The sequence below is a fragment of the Saimiri boliviensis genome, chromosome 2 (assembly GCF_048565385.1).
Source record: "Saimiri boliviensis isolate mSaiBol1 chromosome 2, mSaiBol1.pri, whole genome shotgun sequence".
NCBI classification, from domain to species: Eukaryota; Metazoa; Chordata; class Mammalia; order Primates; family Cebidae; genus Saimiri; species Saimiri boliviensis.
The window spans coordinates 46,041,622-46,060,128 of record NC_133450.1 but is presented as its reverse complement, the minus strand read 5'-3'; the positions used below and the strand labels follow the sequence as shown (position 1 = coordinate 46,060,128).

The window sequence follows — 18,507 nt, the reverse complement described above, 5'->3', positions numbered from 1 at the left end:
CAGTGCACGGCAAATTGGAGAAACACTGCTCTGGAATCTTGCTGCTGAAAATGTAGTCACTGACTACCAGTATTGGCATCGCCTGGGAGCACAGGCCTCACCCCAAACCTACAGAAGTAAAATCTTCACTATAACAAGGTCCTCAGGTGATTTATGTGCACATTAAGGTTTGAGAAACCCTGATCTACAGCAGTGGTACTCAAATTTTGGTGTGTCTCAAGATTACCTGGGTACTTGGGGAAAAGCTTGGGCCTGTATGTTCCTTATTAGCTTTCTGGCCAACTGAGCTCAAGAGTCAGCAAGCTTTTCCTTAAATGAGTATGGCTGTGTTCCACTGTCACTTTATGAAGATTGGTTGTGGGTATATGGGTCATGGTTTGCCATTCCTAAGTGATACTAGTTCACTGAGATTATGATTGAGCAGTTTAATCTGTTTTAAAACTTTAGATAAAGACGTTACAGTCCTTTATCAGGAGGCTTCCGGATAATTTTTAGAGAAATTGGAATTTTGAATAAGAAAAGCATCTGAGGTTCGAGAGATGGGTTGAAAACTGGGATAATAATAATTTTATGAAGGAAGACATTGTAATTTCAGACTCTAATATACCGATTTTGTTTAGTTTTTCACAATGAACTTGAGATACATGAGACAGGTATTAAATTCCCATTTATCAGATTAGCTATTGTCTCAGAGGTTGTGATTTACCCAAGCCAATTACCATCAGTAGGAAACATTTTTCTTTGGTGTGTCTTTTCAATATTTGCTTCAGGACTGAAACCTACAAACTGCTTTTGGAGTCTTGGGTTTAGATTTAGTTAAAGGCTCATTATAGGTAACTCCTGTTTTTATGCTTCTGTTGACTTGCTTTATGGTTCTCAACTTCATGTGAACTGAAGAATTAGCTGTGGACCTGTGAATCGCTGCTGCACTCCAGCCTGGGCAATAGAGTGAGACCCTATTTCAAACTTAAAGACAACCCCCTCCCACTGCTCCCCACACCCCATGAGTCCCATTGAGTTTTCTGATTCTTAGGTGTTTTTTCAGCTGAAGTGTGTTGAAGGAGTTGATTTTGAGTACTACTGCATGGAGAGTGAGCTAGACCTAGGATTTCCAGCTTCCCCTAGCTCACCACCTCTATGGGGTGGTTTATTTCTATTTTCTGTGCTCTTTTGTGGGGCAGGAAGCCGTTTACCACAAACACTGTGCAAAGTCTATTCCCTGCCCTTCTTTGCAGTGGTGGGAAGCCCAGCCCTGAGCACCGCCTGCCCACACATTTCCTGGCCCCGATCACCCAGAAACCTTCCTTCTTGTTTTCTTCTCTTAGCAGCCTATACCTTCAGCCTCTTGCGATCACATCCTTTCATCTTGGGCTTCAAAACATTTTTTCTGTGTTGGCTGGAAAATATCTGGGGAGGTCACAGAGGCGTGCTCCCTGGTGTTGGGAGGCTGGGGAGCTTGTGTACAGACAGCGGGAGACTGCTGCTCTCCCATCTTGTTGGGTTGCAGCTGTGCGCTCTGGGAGTCTATAATAAAAGTTTGAGTGTGAAACAGCTTAATAACCACAGTTAATTTAAAAGTTTTTAACAAATGTAAAAAATGTTTCTCCTATGGGAGAAAACACTTTCTAGAACAAGGATCTTACAGGAGGGAGTAGGAAAAAAGTGGAAGTTTGTGAAGGACTAAAATTATTTTATTTGCTTACAATGAATTTATAGGTAGGTCCAAGTTCTGTCAATGGGATTAAAAAAACGTATTTTCAAACCACCAGAGAAGCAGCAGCCTGATGTTGCGGAAAAAACTTTGGAAGTGTTGATTCAAGCACTTGTTCTGCCACTTACTGCTGACCTTTTGTCTGTAAAATTTAGCAAATAATTACACACCCAGGCTCTGTGCTAGGTAGTGCATGGGATTAGAAAAGATAAGACACAGCCCTTTCTGTCCAGGAGTGGGTGAGCAGGGACCACATGTCTGTCATACTGTCCAGTGCCTTCCTGTTACGTTTCCCTACTATTCATTGCATGAAGTAGGTGGGTGGCGTTCTTATTTTCCTGATGAGGAAATGGAGACTCAGTTAGCAAGTGTTACAATTGAATCTTATTTCTGTCTAGTTGAAAGCCTTTGAGTTAGCCTTTGAATGAGATAAATTATAAAATAAGCATGGGGATAATAATACTTCATACTGTTGTTATCCCAACAAAATGTAAGTGAAAATATCTTGTTAACGTAATTGCTCTACAAATGTATCATTCCTTTCAGTGCTCACCAGAAGCTCTGAGGATTCCATGACATACTGCGTTTCTCCCTCAGCTGTACATCCTTTCATCTAGAGGACTGGGGTGGCCAATGGCAGGCTTGGCTATTCCTGGGAGAAGGGGAGAGACCTCCCTAGGAGCCCCCTTTGAGGTCTGCTATTCAGGCCTGTTAAGTCCCAGGGATAAACAACTTTGTTTTTAGCTTTTAATTGAAATTTTCCCGCACGTGTGCATATACACACACGTCAAGAGGCTAGCAAGCTCCCATATGCTTAGCCTCCCATCAGCTGCAACGATGATCAACATTTAACTCCAATCTAGTGTCAGGGTATAAACAAGAGACATCTGATAGCAGAGCTCATTCTTTCTGTTAATTACTCTTTTCTTTAAATTTTTGCTATGTGCTAGATGCTACAGAAGTGATCAGAATGGATGAGGCGCCTCACTTTCTGAGCCTTAAATTCCAGTAGGGAAGAAAGCCAAATGATTACATAAATGGAATAATTCTGTTGTGAGTGGAGTGAAGGAAAGAAATGATTAACAATACAATGTGAGGCTGGGGAGGGAGCTACTTAAAGAGTGGTCCGGAAGGACCTCTCTGACCAGGTGACCTTTAGGCTGAGATCGGACAGCGGAGAAAGAGCCAAGGAAGCAGCCATGCGGAGTGTGTCTGGATATTACTTTTGTTACCCCATTGCCATATGCTTCATGAGTGGGTAAGTATTGCCTCAAAAGGCCACCAACATCAAACATTTATTGAGGGAGGGTCTTCTAAAGATACAGAGCTCTGCCTTGCTGTTCTAATCTCCTTCCGAAGGGGTCAAATCCATGCAGGCAGAGTCAGGAAGAGGGAAAGGGAACGGAGGCAGAAAACAAGACACTAGTTTTGGGGGCGGGGGGGGGCCCTTGGAATGCCAGTCAGTTCATATTCCTTCCTCAGATGGCTCCATCTGGACCCACTTGATACTTCTGAGTCCACGGTGGTTGGTAGAAAGCTTGGGATCCGAGGCTGGTGGGGATTGGGGCCTAGTTCACGGTGATTCTGTGCAAGCCTCTCCATGTGCCTTCTCATTTGTGAAAGGGGAGAGAATACTCTGCCTACTACTTGGGTTTATCATTCTTATCAAAAGAGGTGACGTTTGCGTTGGTGTTGTACAGGTGCAGGATATTGTTAATCAAGAGTCGAGATAAGGATGTCGTTCCACCCATGTCCGTTGATAAATCACTGGGATAACTTGGGTCAGCAAGGATAAGGTGGACACCTTCGAGGCTGATAAAAATAGTATCTTGCAGTCTCCACTGGAAAGAAATCCCTTTTAAGGTTAACCTGCTTTCTTCCGATCAAGGCTGGAAGCCTGAAATGGAGACCAGGTGTTCCCCATTACGTAAACCCTATTCCTTTGTCTACCTGGACTCTCCCAAGCCCAGCCTTGTCTTCTTACATTCATATGCTCTTCCTCCGCTATGTTCCTTCCTTGTTGCTAAACTTCATGTGGGTGGTTGAGGGAAAGTGTAGACTGGCACTCTTCCCCACTAGTCAGTGGGATTTTAGGAAGGCTTTGAAGATGGGAAGGATCCTTCCCTCGGATACTATCGCCTTTGGAATGGGAACATGCCCACATTTCCAGAGCTAACAGACACCGGACTCCTCTCTCTTCAAAGGTGGTGAAACCCTCCTGAATGATGTGGGGTGTTCTGGCCTGCGAGGAGATGGCCGCCTGCAGAACCTGCCTGCTGGAGGGCGCTGCAGAGGTCTGGCTCCGTGCTTGCCGACGTATCCAGCCAGGGGCTCCTTCTGAAAGCAGGAAAGCCCCCGGAGGGCGAGCGGGGAGATACGATAAGAGCTTTTTCTTTTTCTTTTCTTTCTTTTTAATTTTATATTTTGAGATGGAGTCTCACTCTGTCAGCCAGGCTGGAGGGCGATGGTGCGGTCTCAGCTCACTGCAATCTCCGCCTCCGGAGTTCAACCGATTCTCCCGCCTCAGCCTCTCGAGTAGCTGGGACTACAGACGCCCCGCCACCACACCCGGCTAATTTTTTTTTTTTTGTATTTTTAGTAGAAACGGGGTTTTACTAGGCCGGGCGCGGTGGCTCACGCCTGTAATCCCGGCACTTTGGGAGGCCGAGGTGGATGGATCACGAGGTCAAGAGATCGAGACCATCCTGGTCAACATGGTGAAACCCCATCTCTACTAAAAATACAAAAATTAGCTGGGCATGGTGGTGCGTGCCTGTAATCCCAGCTACTCAGGAGGCTGAGACAGGAGAATTGCCTGAACCCAGGAGGTGGAGGTTGCGGTGAGCCGAGATCGCGCCATTGCACTCCAGCCTGGGTAACAAGAGCGAAACTCCGTCTCAAAAAAAAAAAAAAAGAAAAAGAAAAGAAACGGGGTTTTTCTATGTTGGCCAGGCTGGTCTCGAACTCCTGACCTAGTAATCCGCCTGCCTCGGCCTGCCAAAGTGCTGGGATTACAGGCCTGAGCCACAGCACCTGGCCGATATCAGCCTTTTTAGCTGTGATGTGGTGAAGAGAGCCAGGGAGGCCGTGAGTACTGAGGGGCCAGCAGTGTTGGCTTCTGTGAGAAAGTCCGCCCAGCCCGACCACTGCCTGCAGGCCCTTCCCTCCTTCGCGCGATTCCTTAGAAGCCGGAGGCAGGGGGCGGAAGCTGCGGAGGGAGAGACAAAATCATGGTGTAACAAGAAGCTCCTGGGGCCGGAGTGACCGGAGAGGTGGCCACACACTATGAGAAACACCAGCGCTCCGGCAGGGCCCGGGGAATTCCGAGCTCTCCTGGGCTGCCTGAAGCCGCAGCCAGCCCACTTTTCCCTCAGCATGGCAGTGCCACCATCTGACTCAGCCCAAGCCATCTGGCTAGTCTGGATAGTCTGTTGCATTCCCACTTCACATTTGCATCGGGATTTGTTTCCTAAGCATTCCACACCCATTGTTGCTTTCAAGCCCTTCAACGACATTGACAACAAGTGGGCAGGTATTCTTATCTCCATGTGAATATTAACACCTGGGGACTCAAAAATTAAAGGCTCCAGGAGAGAAGGCTAGTGAGGGGCATTGACACTTAAGGACAAACAACTGGTTCTCCTGCCTCCTGCCTGAGGACTCCTGCCTGAGGATAATATAATAACAAAAGCCTCTGTCTTGCCATTGTGGCCATTAACACATCTCTTTCATACCCACTACTCACGGAACTGTTAGCTACTTGAAGACAGAAACTCTGTGTGTGTGTGTGTGTGTGTGTGTGTGTGTGTGTGTGTGTGTGTATTTAATGGGAGCAGTACTTTCTTGAGATGTAATTTACATACAAGAAAATGCACTAATATGCATTATATATATATGTGTGTGTATATATATACATACACACACACACACACACACACACACACCCATGTAGCCATCACCCAAGATAGATACGGAACATTTCCACCATTCCTGAAAGTTTCCTTGTGCCCCTTTTCAATCAATCCTTCTATCTCAGAGGCAAACAGTGCCCTAGTTCCCGTCACCTGTGATGCATTTTTACCTGTTCTTGAACTTCATCTGTGTGGAGTCATAGTTTGCACAGAGACTGAATCCCCAGAGCACGACAGTGTCTGTCATGTGGAGGTATACAATGCCAAAGAAAGCCTAGTTCTTTTTATTATATTTTATTGTACTTTAGGTTCTGGGGTACATGTGCAGATCATGTAGGATTGTTGCATAGGTACACACATGGCAATGTGGTTTGCTGCCTCCATCCCCCGGTCACCTACATCTGGAATTTCTCCCCATGTTATCCCTCCTGGACCTCCCCTCCCACCCCTGCTGTCCCTCCCTTGGTGCCCCCCAACAGAACCTAATGTGTGATGCTCCCCTCCCTGTGTCCATGTGTTCTCATTGTTCAACACCCACCTATGAGTGAGAACATGTGGTGTTTGATTTTCATTATTGTGTTAGTTTACTGAGAACGATGGTTTCCAGATTCATCCATGTCCCTACAAAGGACACAAACTCATCATTTTTTATGGCTGCATAGTATTCCATGGTGTATATGTGCCACATTTTCCCCGTCCAGGCTATCGTTGATGGGCATTTGGGTTGGTTCCAGGTCTTTGCTATTGTAAACAGTGCAGCTATGAACATAGGTGTGCATGTGTCCTTATACTAGAATGATTTATAATCCTTTGGGTATACACCCAGTAATGGGATTGCTGGGTCAAATGGAATTTCTATTTCTAGGTCCTTGAGGAAGTGCCACACTGTCTTCCACAATGGTTGAACTAGTTTACATTCCCAGCAGTGTAAAAGTGTTCCTATTTCTCCATATCCTCTCCAGCATCTGTTGTCTCCAGATTTTTAAATGATTGCCATTCTAACTGGTGTGAGGTGGTATCTCAATGTGGTTTTGATTTGCCTTTCTCTAATAATCAGTGATGATGAGCATTTTTCCATGTTTGTTGGCCTTATATAGGTCTTCTTTTGAAAAGTGTCTGTTTCATATCCTTCTCCCACTTTTGAATGGGCTTGTTTTTTCCTTGTAAATCTGCTTTAGCTCTTTGTAGATTCTGGATATTAGTCCTTTGTCAGATGGGTAGATTGCAAAAAATTTTTCCCCATTCTGTTGGTTGCTGGTTCACTCTAATGATTGTTTCTTTTGCTGTACAGAAGCTCTGGGTTTAATTAGGTCCCATTTGTCTATTTTGGCTTTTGTTGCCAATGGAAAGTCTGGTTCTTAAACTACCTATGAGAGGCAGTTGGTCCCACTGGGAAACTGACGGCGGTTAGTGACCTGCCAAAGGCACGAGTCTATGAGGTGGTGGATCCCCGAAGCCAGCCATCCTGATTCGGAATCCAAGGCTTCCTCGGGCCCCCAGTCCTCCCTCTGCTCTTCCTCCAGGGCTCCGGGTGTAGAGGGTCTGTAGATCCTGGACAGGCAGTGCCCCCTGCTGCCGGCCCAGACCCCAGCCCCTTCCCTCCTCTGAGGATGTGAAAGGATCACATAGGCCTGGCGCCCAGCGCAGTGACAGACACAGGACAGGGACTTATGGGATAAAAGTCACCTACCCTTTTATTTTCCTAGGAAAAAAGCTTCTCCTAAACTGGGGGCTTTCCCGCTCCAGAATTAGCAGACTAAGAAGAAGAGGCCTTTTTGGTGGAGCGCTGCTGCCCCCATGCGGGTGGACAGCGACACTACCAAAGAGCAGAACATCAAGCCTGGCGGTGATTTTTGGGTTTCTGGTTCTGCTGCTCCCCTCCTGCAGATTCCTGGTCTCCAGGACCCTGGGTCCCTGATGGAGGTCCTGTCCATCAGGGCTTCCATTAGGGCCATCACCTAAAGGACAAGAATGAGGGCAATAGGGAGCTATTGAGGGGGGTCCCTGGGAGAATCAGCCCTAGCTGTGTGTGGGGGCAGATGCGGCCTCTCCACATCCCTCCCTCTCAGGAGAGACTAGCCTGACCACAAGCCTTGAGAGTCTGTCCTGTACTAAGCAAGCGCCTAATCAGGTGAGCTCAAGGTCTGATCTTGGCTGGTTTGGAAGGGCAGCAGAGGAGCGGTGAGGGAGGCAGCTCAGCAGTGGGGCCAGCAGCGCCTCCCCAGCCTGCTGCGGGCGTGGGTGCAAGTCACAGAGGAACCGGTAGCCCCTCCCAGCCTGGCGTGCTGGCCCTACTGCACCTGCAGTTGGGGGGCGGTGTAACGGCCCAGCCTGCTCCCCTTGGCACGTGGCTTGGGGCGATGCTATCTCTACCTCAGTATTTTTAACTCTTCTTTCCAGAGGATGTGGCTTCTGCGGGAGAGCTTCAAAGGGTGCCCTACTTGCCCCTCTCGGTAACCATGACATCATGGAAATGTAGGGGACCGCCCCAGCCTCCAAACACCTGGAGGGAAGTGGGAGCCTTTTTCCACTTCCTGTTCTACTTGTGGCTACTCACTCAATGTCTGACCTGTTTATTAATTTCAAAATATAGCTCTGTGTGTGCTACCCAGAGAGGCCTCAGGCATGTGTGTCTCTATGTGAAAGGAGGCCTGCGCCCCACCCCTCCCCCCGTTGCCCAGGTAGCTTTGACAGAGACGCAGGGCACTGGTGGTCCTGTGCTTCCCCACAGCCGGAATGACAGCACTGGGTCTCCATGTGGCTTGCTCCCCCAGACTCATCCCAGCCAGCCGCGTGTCTTCCCACACATGGCTCAAGGAGGCAGATGGGTTTGAGTAGGACTCATGGAGAAACTGAGGTGGACCCACGTAAAGTGACTGTTGGCCCTGGCCCTCGGTGTGGCCGCACGGTCAGCACAGATTCCCAGGTACCCAGCCTGCTTTCCCACAGTCCCTGTCTTCCAGGCCTTGTCGGATAGATGTGTGCCTGGCTGGGGGCTGCTCTGACCAAGGTGCCACCACTCAGGCTGTGCTGGTTCTGAAGTTCTTGACAAGTTTCTCGAGTTCCTGACAAAGCCTCCCTCCGTGAGGCTGGGTGCAGGCTGGTGACGCTGGCTCACCCGGCCACTTCCTCTGTAGGTCCCCACTTCCTCCCTCCTGTGCTCCCCACTCCTCATACTCAGCTCCCCCCACCCAGAACCTGACTCCAGGCGTTGCTCATTTATTCATTTAATGGCATCCGCTGTGTGCCAGGCACTGTTCTAGTTCCTGGGGACACACTGATGACAAGGAACATCCCTATCCCACAGAGCACACCGGCCGGGGGACTTCCTCATGAGGATGGTAGCTGCGATTAAGGTGCTCTTAGGCCTGTCTCTTTATGTGATCCCAGGGGAGTTGGATGTTATATTTGGACCTAAAAATAAGCAATCCCTTAAGACTCAGACAGCTGCCCCCTCGTAGGGTAACAGCAGAGGGGTTGCTCTGTCAGAGCCAAGGACCCCACCCGAGTGCTCCTGAAGCATGTGTAGCCTGCTCTTTCTTCTGAGTGGCTGTGACTCCAGGTGCCCTCAGAGGTCAGGTCTCTTTGTGAAGTGTCAGAGAGAACTCTAGAACCTTAGGCCTGGGGCCACGAGAACGCATTTCGTCCATTCTTCTGCCTTTGGGACTGGCCTGTGCTTAAGTCTTTTGGGATAGTAGGACATGTGTCCAGTAAAGTCCATTCTACAGCTGGGCTTAGTAACATGTTCCCTGTTGGGATGTCGCCTTCCCTCCGTGAGGCTGGATCCAGGCTGGTAGCGCTGCAGCTTCAGCCCGCAGCCCTGGCTCGAGGGGTCTGGGGGTCTTCATGGCTGGGGTCTTCATGGTTGTATTTCCAGGTCTCCCCAGCTGCCTATTCCCTCCAGGCTAAGCAATGCCCAGTTCCTTGTAGCTGAGCCCTCTGCACGGATGGGCTTTGCTGGAGTGGTGCTAGGCTCAGTGCTGACCTGCCCGGTGGGCACAGGAGCCCTTTTTCTGAGGCTGCTCACAAGGCTACTTTCGTTACCTCTGACATCCCAGGTAGGGCCTGGAGCCAGACATGAGAGCAGAGTGGTCGGAGATGGATGAAGTCTCTCTCCCCACCCCCAACACTTGCTCACCCTCAACCTGCTTGCTCCTGGTCCACACCTCTGACCGCTGACCAAACTGGCTTTAGGTTTAACAACCTCAGACATGAGGGAAGGTTCTTGCTGAATTAAGGATCTCCTGGGTTTAGATGGAAATTTCTCAGGGGCGGAGCTAAGCCTGCTCTCCGGATGGCCTCCTGTATGCCCAGCCTTGCCACCCTGCCTCCCTCCTTGCGTGTGGGTGGGTCCATAGCCCCTGCTGCATCACCTTGCATAGATCTGCGGGTGGTCTTGGGGGATCAGTGACGGCAGGGCCTTGCTGTCTGAGGGCACTGGGCTGGCAGGCCTCCTGCAGTCCGGATCTCCTCTGAGGTTCTTAGAAGGGTCTATCATCTTTGACCCCTTCACGCCTTCCAGGCTGCTGTCTCCTTCCCTCCGCCCTATGACCTGTGTCACTGCAGCCAACTCCCAGGAGCAGACCTGCCTCCCCAGCCACCCACACTTCCCTCACCCAGGTCTTTTTTCTATAGAGCAAAATGAATTACCACTTCAGGGGGAAAAGAAAGAGAAACTAATTGGCCCTCAGTTTTTAATGGCTGTAAAGGCTTGCTCTATTAACCCTCCTGGGGGCATTTCCATCTAATGCAGGGAAGAGAATGCTTTAAAAGAAATTCCCAATGGTGGAATCTCTAGCATTGTGTCAGACGGGTGAGGAGGTAGAGGCCCCCCAGAGCTCCCCGAAGGTGGCAAACCCCACTTTTGGGAAGGTGGTACCACCCTACCACGTGTGAGAGTTACCCAGCTGTGATGGAATGCTGAGACCTTTCCCTCTGGTGATCTTTAAGGGGATTATATTTAGGCGAGAGATGGGGCAGCTTAGAAAGAACTGGGGATTCTGTGACCCCCCTCAGTAGGGCTGACCAGAAGAGGGGACACTGGTTCTTAATTCTACAGGGGTCACAGAATCAGAGGTTCAGGGCGTGGGAGGTAGCCTCCAGTCCTAGCCAACATTTCGTAAGTGGTGACATAAGCCTGTAGAGGGAGGGACATGCTCCAGGTCACCGTTAAAGCTGGTACAGGTTGAGTGACCCTGACTCAAAAGTCTGAAATTTGAAATGCTCCAAAATGTGAATCTTTTAAAATGCCAACCTGATGCTCAAAGGAAATGCTCACTGGGGCATTTTGGATTTCAGATTTTTGGATTAGGGATGCTGAATTGGTAAGCAGAGAGCTAATATTCCACCCCTACCTCCCCCCAAAAATCCAAAACCAGATACACTTCTGGTACCAAGCATTTCAGATAAGGGAGACTCAACCCGTAGCTCTATCCCTATGAAAAGAAGCAGGCCTGAATTGTAGCTGAGTGGATTTGCCTATTTCTGGCTGGGGTGGTCAGACACACAGGGGAATCGTGGAGGTATTCTGGGATGGAACCCCCCTCCCACCCCCAGGTATTGGTAAGCCTCAGCTTTGGGTCTTGGTAGCTGTAGTTGCTGGGTGGATGGTGGCGCGGTCTGACTTGTGTTCCTCTCAGCATCCATGACCCTAGGGAAAGACGCTCTGGCAGCAGGAGTCTCGGGAGGGAGAGCGCAGCATTTTGCAGACCCCAGGGAGCCCATGTCTTTTCTCCTAGGTGTCAGCTTAAGGCACCTACTCTCCTCGGTCAAATCTCTGGGCTTGTGGGGAGACAGCTCATCTCCTTTTTCCTCACTCTCACAGCTGGGATGGTGGGAGCATAAAGTCCTGCTGGGGTCACAGCCTCCTCTTAACCCTGCTCCTGGGGTTGGACACCTCAGGGGCAGGCATGGGGCTGGACTGGGCAGCAGAGCGGGGGGTGGTCCCCAGCCATGAAATGCAGTTTCAGTGGAAATCCAGTCTGAGGAGAGGCAAAGGAAATGCTGCTGTAGGACAGGAGACAGTGGGTGGCATTTTGGGGACACTTGCTGTGTGGTCCCTGTCTGCTTCAGGTCACTGACACCCATGTATCTCGGCTCCTGCTTTGGGTGGTCCCGTGGTGTTGCATGAGAATGGAAGAGGAGGGGCCCAAGCTGGTAGGTGGGTTTTCCTGGCCCTCAGCATAGCCTGCTAAGCGGAAGCTTTTAGAGGTTATTCCAAGAGGTTGACTGAGGCAGCCTGTTGAAGGAGGCTTCCTGGACAGCGTCATGGACAAATGCCGTGGTTTTTCTATGCCCAGCTAGTGATCACCAGCAAGCAGAAAACCCAACCGAACCCAATCAAACAGAGGCACAGTCTCTGCTCTTCCAGGTCATTTTTAATGAAGCCATGGGCAGCAAGATATACAACACGCCCAGATACACAGCATAGCAGGGCCTCGATAATGAGATTAATTTCCCCCACATCTTGAGAAGAAGAATATGTATTTCTTTATGAACACTATTTAAAAAACTATAACCCCCTCACAACATTCTCTAGGACCTAGAGCCCAGGAGAACCCACTGAGGACCCATCATCTGTGGGGTGGCGGAGGCAGGCTCTGGGGAGCGGGAGGCTGCCGCAGCCTCGCCTCTGCCGTGCGTGTCAGGCAGTGACAAGCAGCAATAAGGGAGCGGGGCGGCAGCAGCGTCTGGCAGCTCTTCAGCAATCTTCATCACAAATTCGGGTAGGATCCAGTTGGTGGCATCGCGGGGGGCGGGAAGGGGAGTGCACAGAGGTGATAGCAGCTTTCTCCTCCATGGGGGTGGGAGTGTTCCCTCTGCTTGGAGAGGGAGAGGAGGGGTGGTGCAGATGAAGGCACCAGGGAGCACAGGCTCTCTTATAATCTTCCGGACCTGGAATGAGGAAGAACAGAAGTCAGGCTGGACGCTGAGGAGGACCCAGGACTGTCAGGGGTGTGACAGAGATGGTTCTGTTTGGGGCTGTGTGGTAGAGTTCTAGGAGCAAATGAACCCCGGAGTTTTAAAAAAAATTTTCTTTTTTTGCTGGGCGCAGTGGCTCAAGCCTGTAATCCCAGCACTTTGGGAGGCTGAGGCGGGTGGATCACGAGGTCAAGAGCTCGAGACCATCCTGGTCAACATGGTGAAACCCCGTCTCTACTAAAAATACAAAAAATTAGCTGGGCGTGGTGGCGTGTGCCTGTAATCCCAGCTACTCAGGAGGCTGAGGCAGAAGAATTGCCTGAACCCAGGAGGCGGAGGTTGCGCTGAGCCGAGATCACGCCATTGCACTCCAGCCTGGGTAACAAGAGCGAAACTCCGTCTCAAAAAAAAAAAAAAAAAAATTTTCTATTTTTTTGAGACAGGATCTTGCTTTGTCTTCCAGGCTGGAGTACAGTGGTGCAATCACAGCTCATTGCAGCTTCAGCCTTGCCGGGCTCAAGCGATCCTCCCACCTTAGCCTCTTAAGTAGCTGGGACTACAGGCGTACACCACCCCACCCAGCTAATTTTTTTACTTTTTGTAGAGGAGGGGTCTCCCTCTGCTGCCCAGGCTGGTCTCCAACTCCTGGCCTCCTCCCGCCTCTGCCTCCCAAAGTGCTGGGATTACAGGCTTGAGCCCCCGCACCCAACATTTTTGATGGTGACAGAAAAGGATGCAGTTGTCAGCAAGATGACTGGGGGCCCTGGGGGAGGAGGGCGTGGAGACTGTAGCCAGGATTAGGGTATAATGAGTGTAAAGGTCGTCTTACTAGTGAGCTAAGAGAGCCATAGTGGGGAGAGAGGACATGAGGAGAGGCCTTGGACTCCTTTCAGTCACAGGGTGAGAAAGTACAACATAAGACCTGCGGTGTAAATGATGTCTCTCTGCTTCCACTCATGAGCTGTGTGGCCTCAGTTTCCTCATTTCCTACCTCACAGGGGAGAGGTTCAACAGAGGCGGCGGAAATGAGTGTATTTTATAGCGTTTCAGGCCATTGTTACTGAACAAGAGGAGCTGGTAACAGGAAGAATTAGAAGAGTTTGGTGGGCTCAGGCTTTGGACTTTCTAAAAGCAAGATCCTGCAGGGAGGTTTGCTCTCAGAGCTTAGGATGCACCCAGAGACCCGCACCCCTAATCCCCGCTCCAGCTTCAACACCTCTCACCTCAGCTGGACCACAGCCGCAGAGTCATGAGCAGATTAAAGCCGGCCACTTTCAGGAGGAGGATTCGGAACCCAATCACTGACAGGTTTTGAAAGTTTAGGTTCATATCTGTAAAACCAAGAGGCCACTGAGGTTATGGGCTTGCCTGTCCCAGGCCTGCACGGCTGCAGGATGCACCGACGGTTTCCCCCAAGGCAGAGCAGGCTGGGCAGGGGAGGCCTGCAGCTCCTGCATCGCTGTTCCCTTGCAGCTTTGGTGCATATCCCCTTGCAAACATATTTTGTGCATTCTTCCAGGGTCAACAGTGTTGTGTTTTGAGACAAAAACACTGACTAGACTTGGTCCTTTTTTTATTTCTGAGCCCTTCTGAGTATGGGGTTGGTGCTCAGAATTTATCATCACCATCCCTTGGGTCTAGATGGGCCCCTTAGTGAGTTCAGCCCCCATGGGAGGGATGACTCAATAACAACTCAAATGGAAAGGAATATGGGCCCAGGGTGGGTGTGGAGTGGTAGGGGATTCTTGAGAGACAGGACCCTTGCCTAGAGCCTACGCGAGTACTGTTGCTTTTCTTGAAAGAAGGCAAAGCCTGTTGGCTGTGGAGTGAAACTGTCCTCAGGATGACCTGGTTAGTTGAGGGCTATCCCTAAAGGAGTTGGAAATTTCTCAGCTGGGTCACCCAGAAGCTCTCCCTGGCTCTCTTGACAGTGGAGCTATTGAAAGAAATACAGAGGGCTAGGAGAGAGTCCTTGTTCTATGGAAGCTAGAAACTCATCCTCAAAGTACTTAGAATGGAAAGTCAGAGATGGTGAGAGGGATTCAGGAGAGACCCCACCCAGCTCTGAGCAGGTCTTGAACTGCTGTTTGCGTTTGTCATTCATTCCCATGTCTACTCATTCCTTCCCATTCCCTCATCCAGTCAGGGTTATTGTGGGTTCATCACTTCCTCAACCCTGTGCAAAAACCCAGGCTAGACCCCCTGTCTTACCTGTTTCAAAGCTTTTCTCGACCAGGCTGGCATCGCAGAGACTTTCTAAAAAGGAAACACACAGACATTTTCTCAGCATCCAGAGCAGGCTGACTCTCCCACCCCAGACCTCCTAGTTCTTGGGCAGGTGATTGGCAGCCTTTCCATACTTCCTCGTGGAGAGATCTGGAGGGAACTTACAGCCTATGGCAGCTGCTAGGGAGAGCCCCTGGCCCTGGCAGGACCAATGCCTTGACTTCTGGACACCGTTTCTACTTACTCAATGTACACTGATTGTACAAAGTACATGCTACATGACACAGGCCACAGGGTGCCATCACACATGGATGCTGCCCTTGTGTGGCTTCATTCTGAGGTCCAATGGAGGCAGTGAGGCATGCATAGTCACAAGGTCCATTAAGAGTATAAACAAGTACTTTTGTGTGTTCCAAAAAGTATAATCCCTGTACCCCGAATTTGTTCCTTGGTTTCATCTTAGTAAACAGCACTATCGGACTCAGCTGCTCAGGCTAAAATCCAGCTGCCTCCCTTGATCCCCTCTTTGTCTTCTCATCCCTGCCACCACCCTGCCCAGGCCTCTGTCATCTCTCTGCTTCAGTTTTTCCCTTTCTGCTTCTACTCTTGGCTTACAACCCACTCTCCACACAGCAATCAGCTTGATCTTTAAGAAAAGCAGGCGGGGCGCGGTGGCTCATGCCTGTAATCCCAGCACTTTGGGAGGCTGAGTTGGGCAGATGATCACCTGAGGTCAGGAGTACCAGACCAGCCTGGCCAATATAGTGAAACCCCATCTCTACTGCAAATATAAAAAAAAATTAGCTGGGTGTGGTGGGAGGCGCCTGCAATCCCAGCTACTTGGGAGGCTGAGGCAGAAGAATTGCTTGACCCTGGGATGCTGAGGTTGCACCACTGCCCTCTGGCCTGGGCAACAAGAGTGAAACTGTCTCAAAAAAAAAAAAAACAAAAAACCAAAAAACAAAAAACAAACAAAAAAAGCGAATTATGTGTCCCAACAGCTTCCTGGTATACTTAGAATACTGTCTGGCCTCTCATGACCTAGGAGGCCCTGTGATCCAGCCCTGTCTCCTTCGTTAAACTCTTTTCTCATTGAACTCCTGTCCCAGGCCTGTGTAGGGTCCCCTCCCTGCCTTTGGTATGGCTAGTACCTTCAAGTAGCATTTCTTCAGAGAGCCCTTCTCTGACTTTTGTCCTGAAGGTGGCTGTTTTCTCAACCCCGAGTTAAAATACATTCCAGTCTGAAGTTATATGGATATTCCCCAGCTGACAGATGGGCTCCCTCAACTAGAATGGAGCTTCCTCCGGGCAGACCCGTCATCTGACTTTTTATTCCTCCACTTCCACACCTGGTACATTCATGTACCGGCACAATCAGTGGTTGGTGAGTTAATGAGTGACTGAGTGAGACTGGCTGAGTGAGCTGGGAAAGATCTTTTGGCAGATGGAGAAATAAGGAGAGGCAGCTCAGAGAAGGGCTTTAGAATGGGGCCTAGAAGAGCACTAAGTGGCAAACAGTCCAAGCAAAGGCAGGCAGTGGGGACTCAGTGGGAGACTGAGGCTGGACAAGTGCCCTCTTCTGCCAACTTCTCTTCATCTGCTTTTTTCCCCGTGTCATTCTCTGGACTGCCAGCACAGGGCTCACTGTTTCTTAGTAAAATAAGAGCTTTGGTGGCAACTGATGAGGCTAAGACCACCAATCAGAGGAGTTTCAGACACCATTGACCAGAGCTCTGGGCAGAACCAGGCCACTCCTGAAGCAAGGAAACAGTCTGCAAAGGCACCGAAGCTGCCCTTACCTGAGCCGGAGAAGAAGGTGTTTTCTGGAAGAGAGCTGCCGCTGAAGGCGTCTGTGCATTTAAAATTGGAATTGCTGCTCCAGGCCACGGCACCATTGCTCTTGGAGTCCATAGACCTCATGTCTAGCACAGTTTTATCTGTGATGTACACTTTAGACTCCTTACTTTCTGACACATTCATTTTAGAATCAAAATCAGTGAACAGGCAGACAGAGGAGTTGCTGGATTTAGAGTCTCTCAGCTGGTACACGGCAGGGTCAGGGTTCTGGATATCTGTGGGACAAGAGGGTCAGGGTTAGGAGATGACCTTGTTTCCCTCTTTGTCCCAACCCCCGCTGGAGTCCAGATGCCCGTGATGGACAAGACGGGGCTCTGTGGGGCTGGCAAGTCACGGTCTCGGCTTTATATGGGAAATAGCATGTTAGAAACCAGCTGCTCGTGATGGACTGGGACTCAGGGACAGGCACAAGCTATCGATCTTGGCCAAGAGGCCATGATTTCAGTGAACATTCTCTGCCAGGCCCGGCCTGTCACTCAAGGAAACCTGAAATGCAAGGCCACTTAATAGTACTGCTTATACTCCTTATCATTAAGGTAGTACAAGTATTTATCTTGTAAAACTGACGTGTAGCTTGATCGTTAGGGGACAGGACCACCAACCAATACATGCAGATTTTGTGTGTGTGGACAGAAGGTACTTTTGCCATTCGGTTTTGCTATATAGAAACAGAATGAATAAATGAACTTTTTTCTTTTTTCTTTTTTTTGCAAGAGGTAAGTAAAAGATTCAATTTGATTCTTCTAGAGGGGGGAAAAAGGAGTTGAAAGTAGGTCTTCATTTTGCAGTCATCATCTGTACGAATTCTGGCAGGCATGCAAAAAAGCCCAGCAAAGCAAACTGTACATCTTGGAATCTGGAGGGGTCTTCCCGACTTAGACTGGGCATTAGAAGAATGGGAGGTTTATGGCATATTGGCATGAAGCTGGGAAATCTATCATACCACCAGGAGATTTCTCTCTCCTAGTTTTGAACTATAAATCAGAATATCTGTGTCTAAGCCCTAACGCTACCGTTTACTTGATATAAGGCCTTGAGCAAGTCACAGCAGCTCCTTACGTCTCAGGAATTTCATCTGCAAAATGAATACCTTGCCTTATCCACCTTCCTAGCCAGGCTCTTCTGAGAAAGAAATGAGAGCTTCTCCATATAAAAATCTATTTAATAAACTAAAGTACCAAACAAATGTTAGTTGGAGCCACTGACCCTGCCAGAATATAGGGTCACATGATAAAGTGCTAGTGAGCCACGCAGAGCCACGGTATCTATCCTTCGCCCTCAAAAAGCAGGAGCTGCTAGAGGCTGAGACTCATTCTTTAGTATTTCCGTAGGATTTTGTGTTTTTAATTTACTCTCATTGTTTATTCTTTCCGACCTCCTGCCTTTTGAGGAGGAAGTAGAGTTTTGCTGGAGGATTAGCATGTTGGGGCCACCCAGAGAGTTTCCAGCAGGGTGGGGATTAGAATTTCCCATCCAGTGGTTCTCTGTTCCCACAGCCTCTCACATGCACACAAGATTTCTCAGACCTTGGTGATTCGTCCCCACTTGCTGAGCCAGCCATGGTGGCCTCGGCAGTGCAGACATCCTGCTGAATCCAAAACCAAAGAAATCAGCCCCTGGGATGCTGAGTGGAGGCAGAGCTGCCTGCAGTGTGGGGCTGCCCCTAGCGCAGTGGAGCAGGGGTGGGCTCCACTGTCAGTGGGGAGAGACATCTAGAGCTCTGGCCCCAGAGGATTCTGCCTACTTTCCTCCAACCTCCCCATACCTGGGCAGCCTGACATCACTGTGGATGAAGGCCTTACCATATAGTTCCTTAGCTGGGAAGGGATAGACGGAAAGCCATTGGCTCCACCAACACATCCCCCTAATTGTTAGACCTCA

The 18,507-nt window shown here is 49.7% G+C and overlaps 1 gene segment (V, D, J or C); it reads right to left on the bottom strand.

The window, feature by feature from the left end:
- Positions 1–11,981: 11,981 nt before the first annotated feature.
- Positions 11,982–18,507, bottom strand: part of LOC101043507 (T cell receptor alpha chain MC.7.G5-like) — a 277,290-nt gene continuing 270,764 nt past the window's right edge. The window contains 4 exon segments of the C gene segment in view: positions 11,982–12,516; positions 13,767–13,874; positions 14,755–14,799; positions 16,569–16,841. Of these exon segments, the coding sequence occupies positions 13,768–13,874; positions 14,755–14,799; positions 16,569–16,841 (425 nt within the window).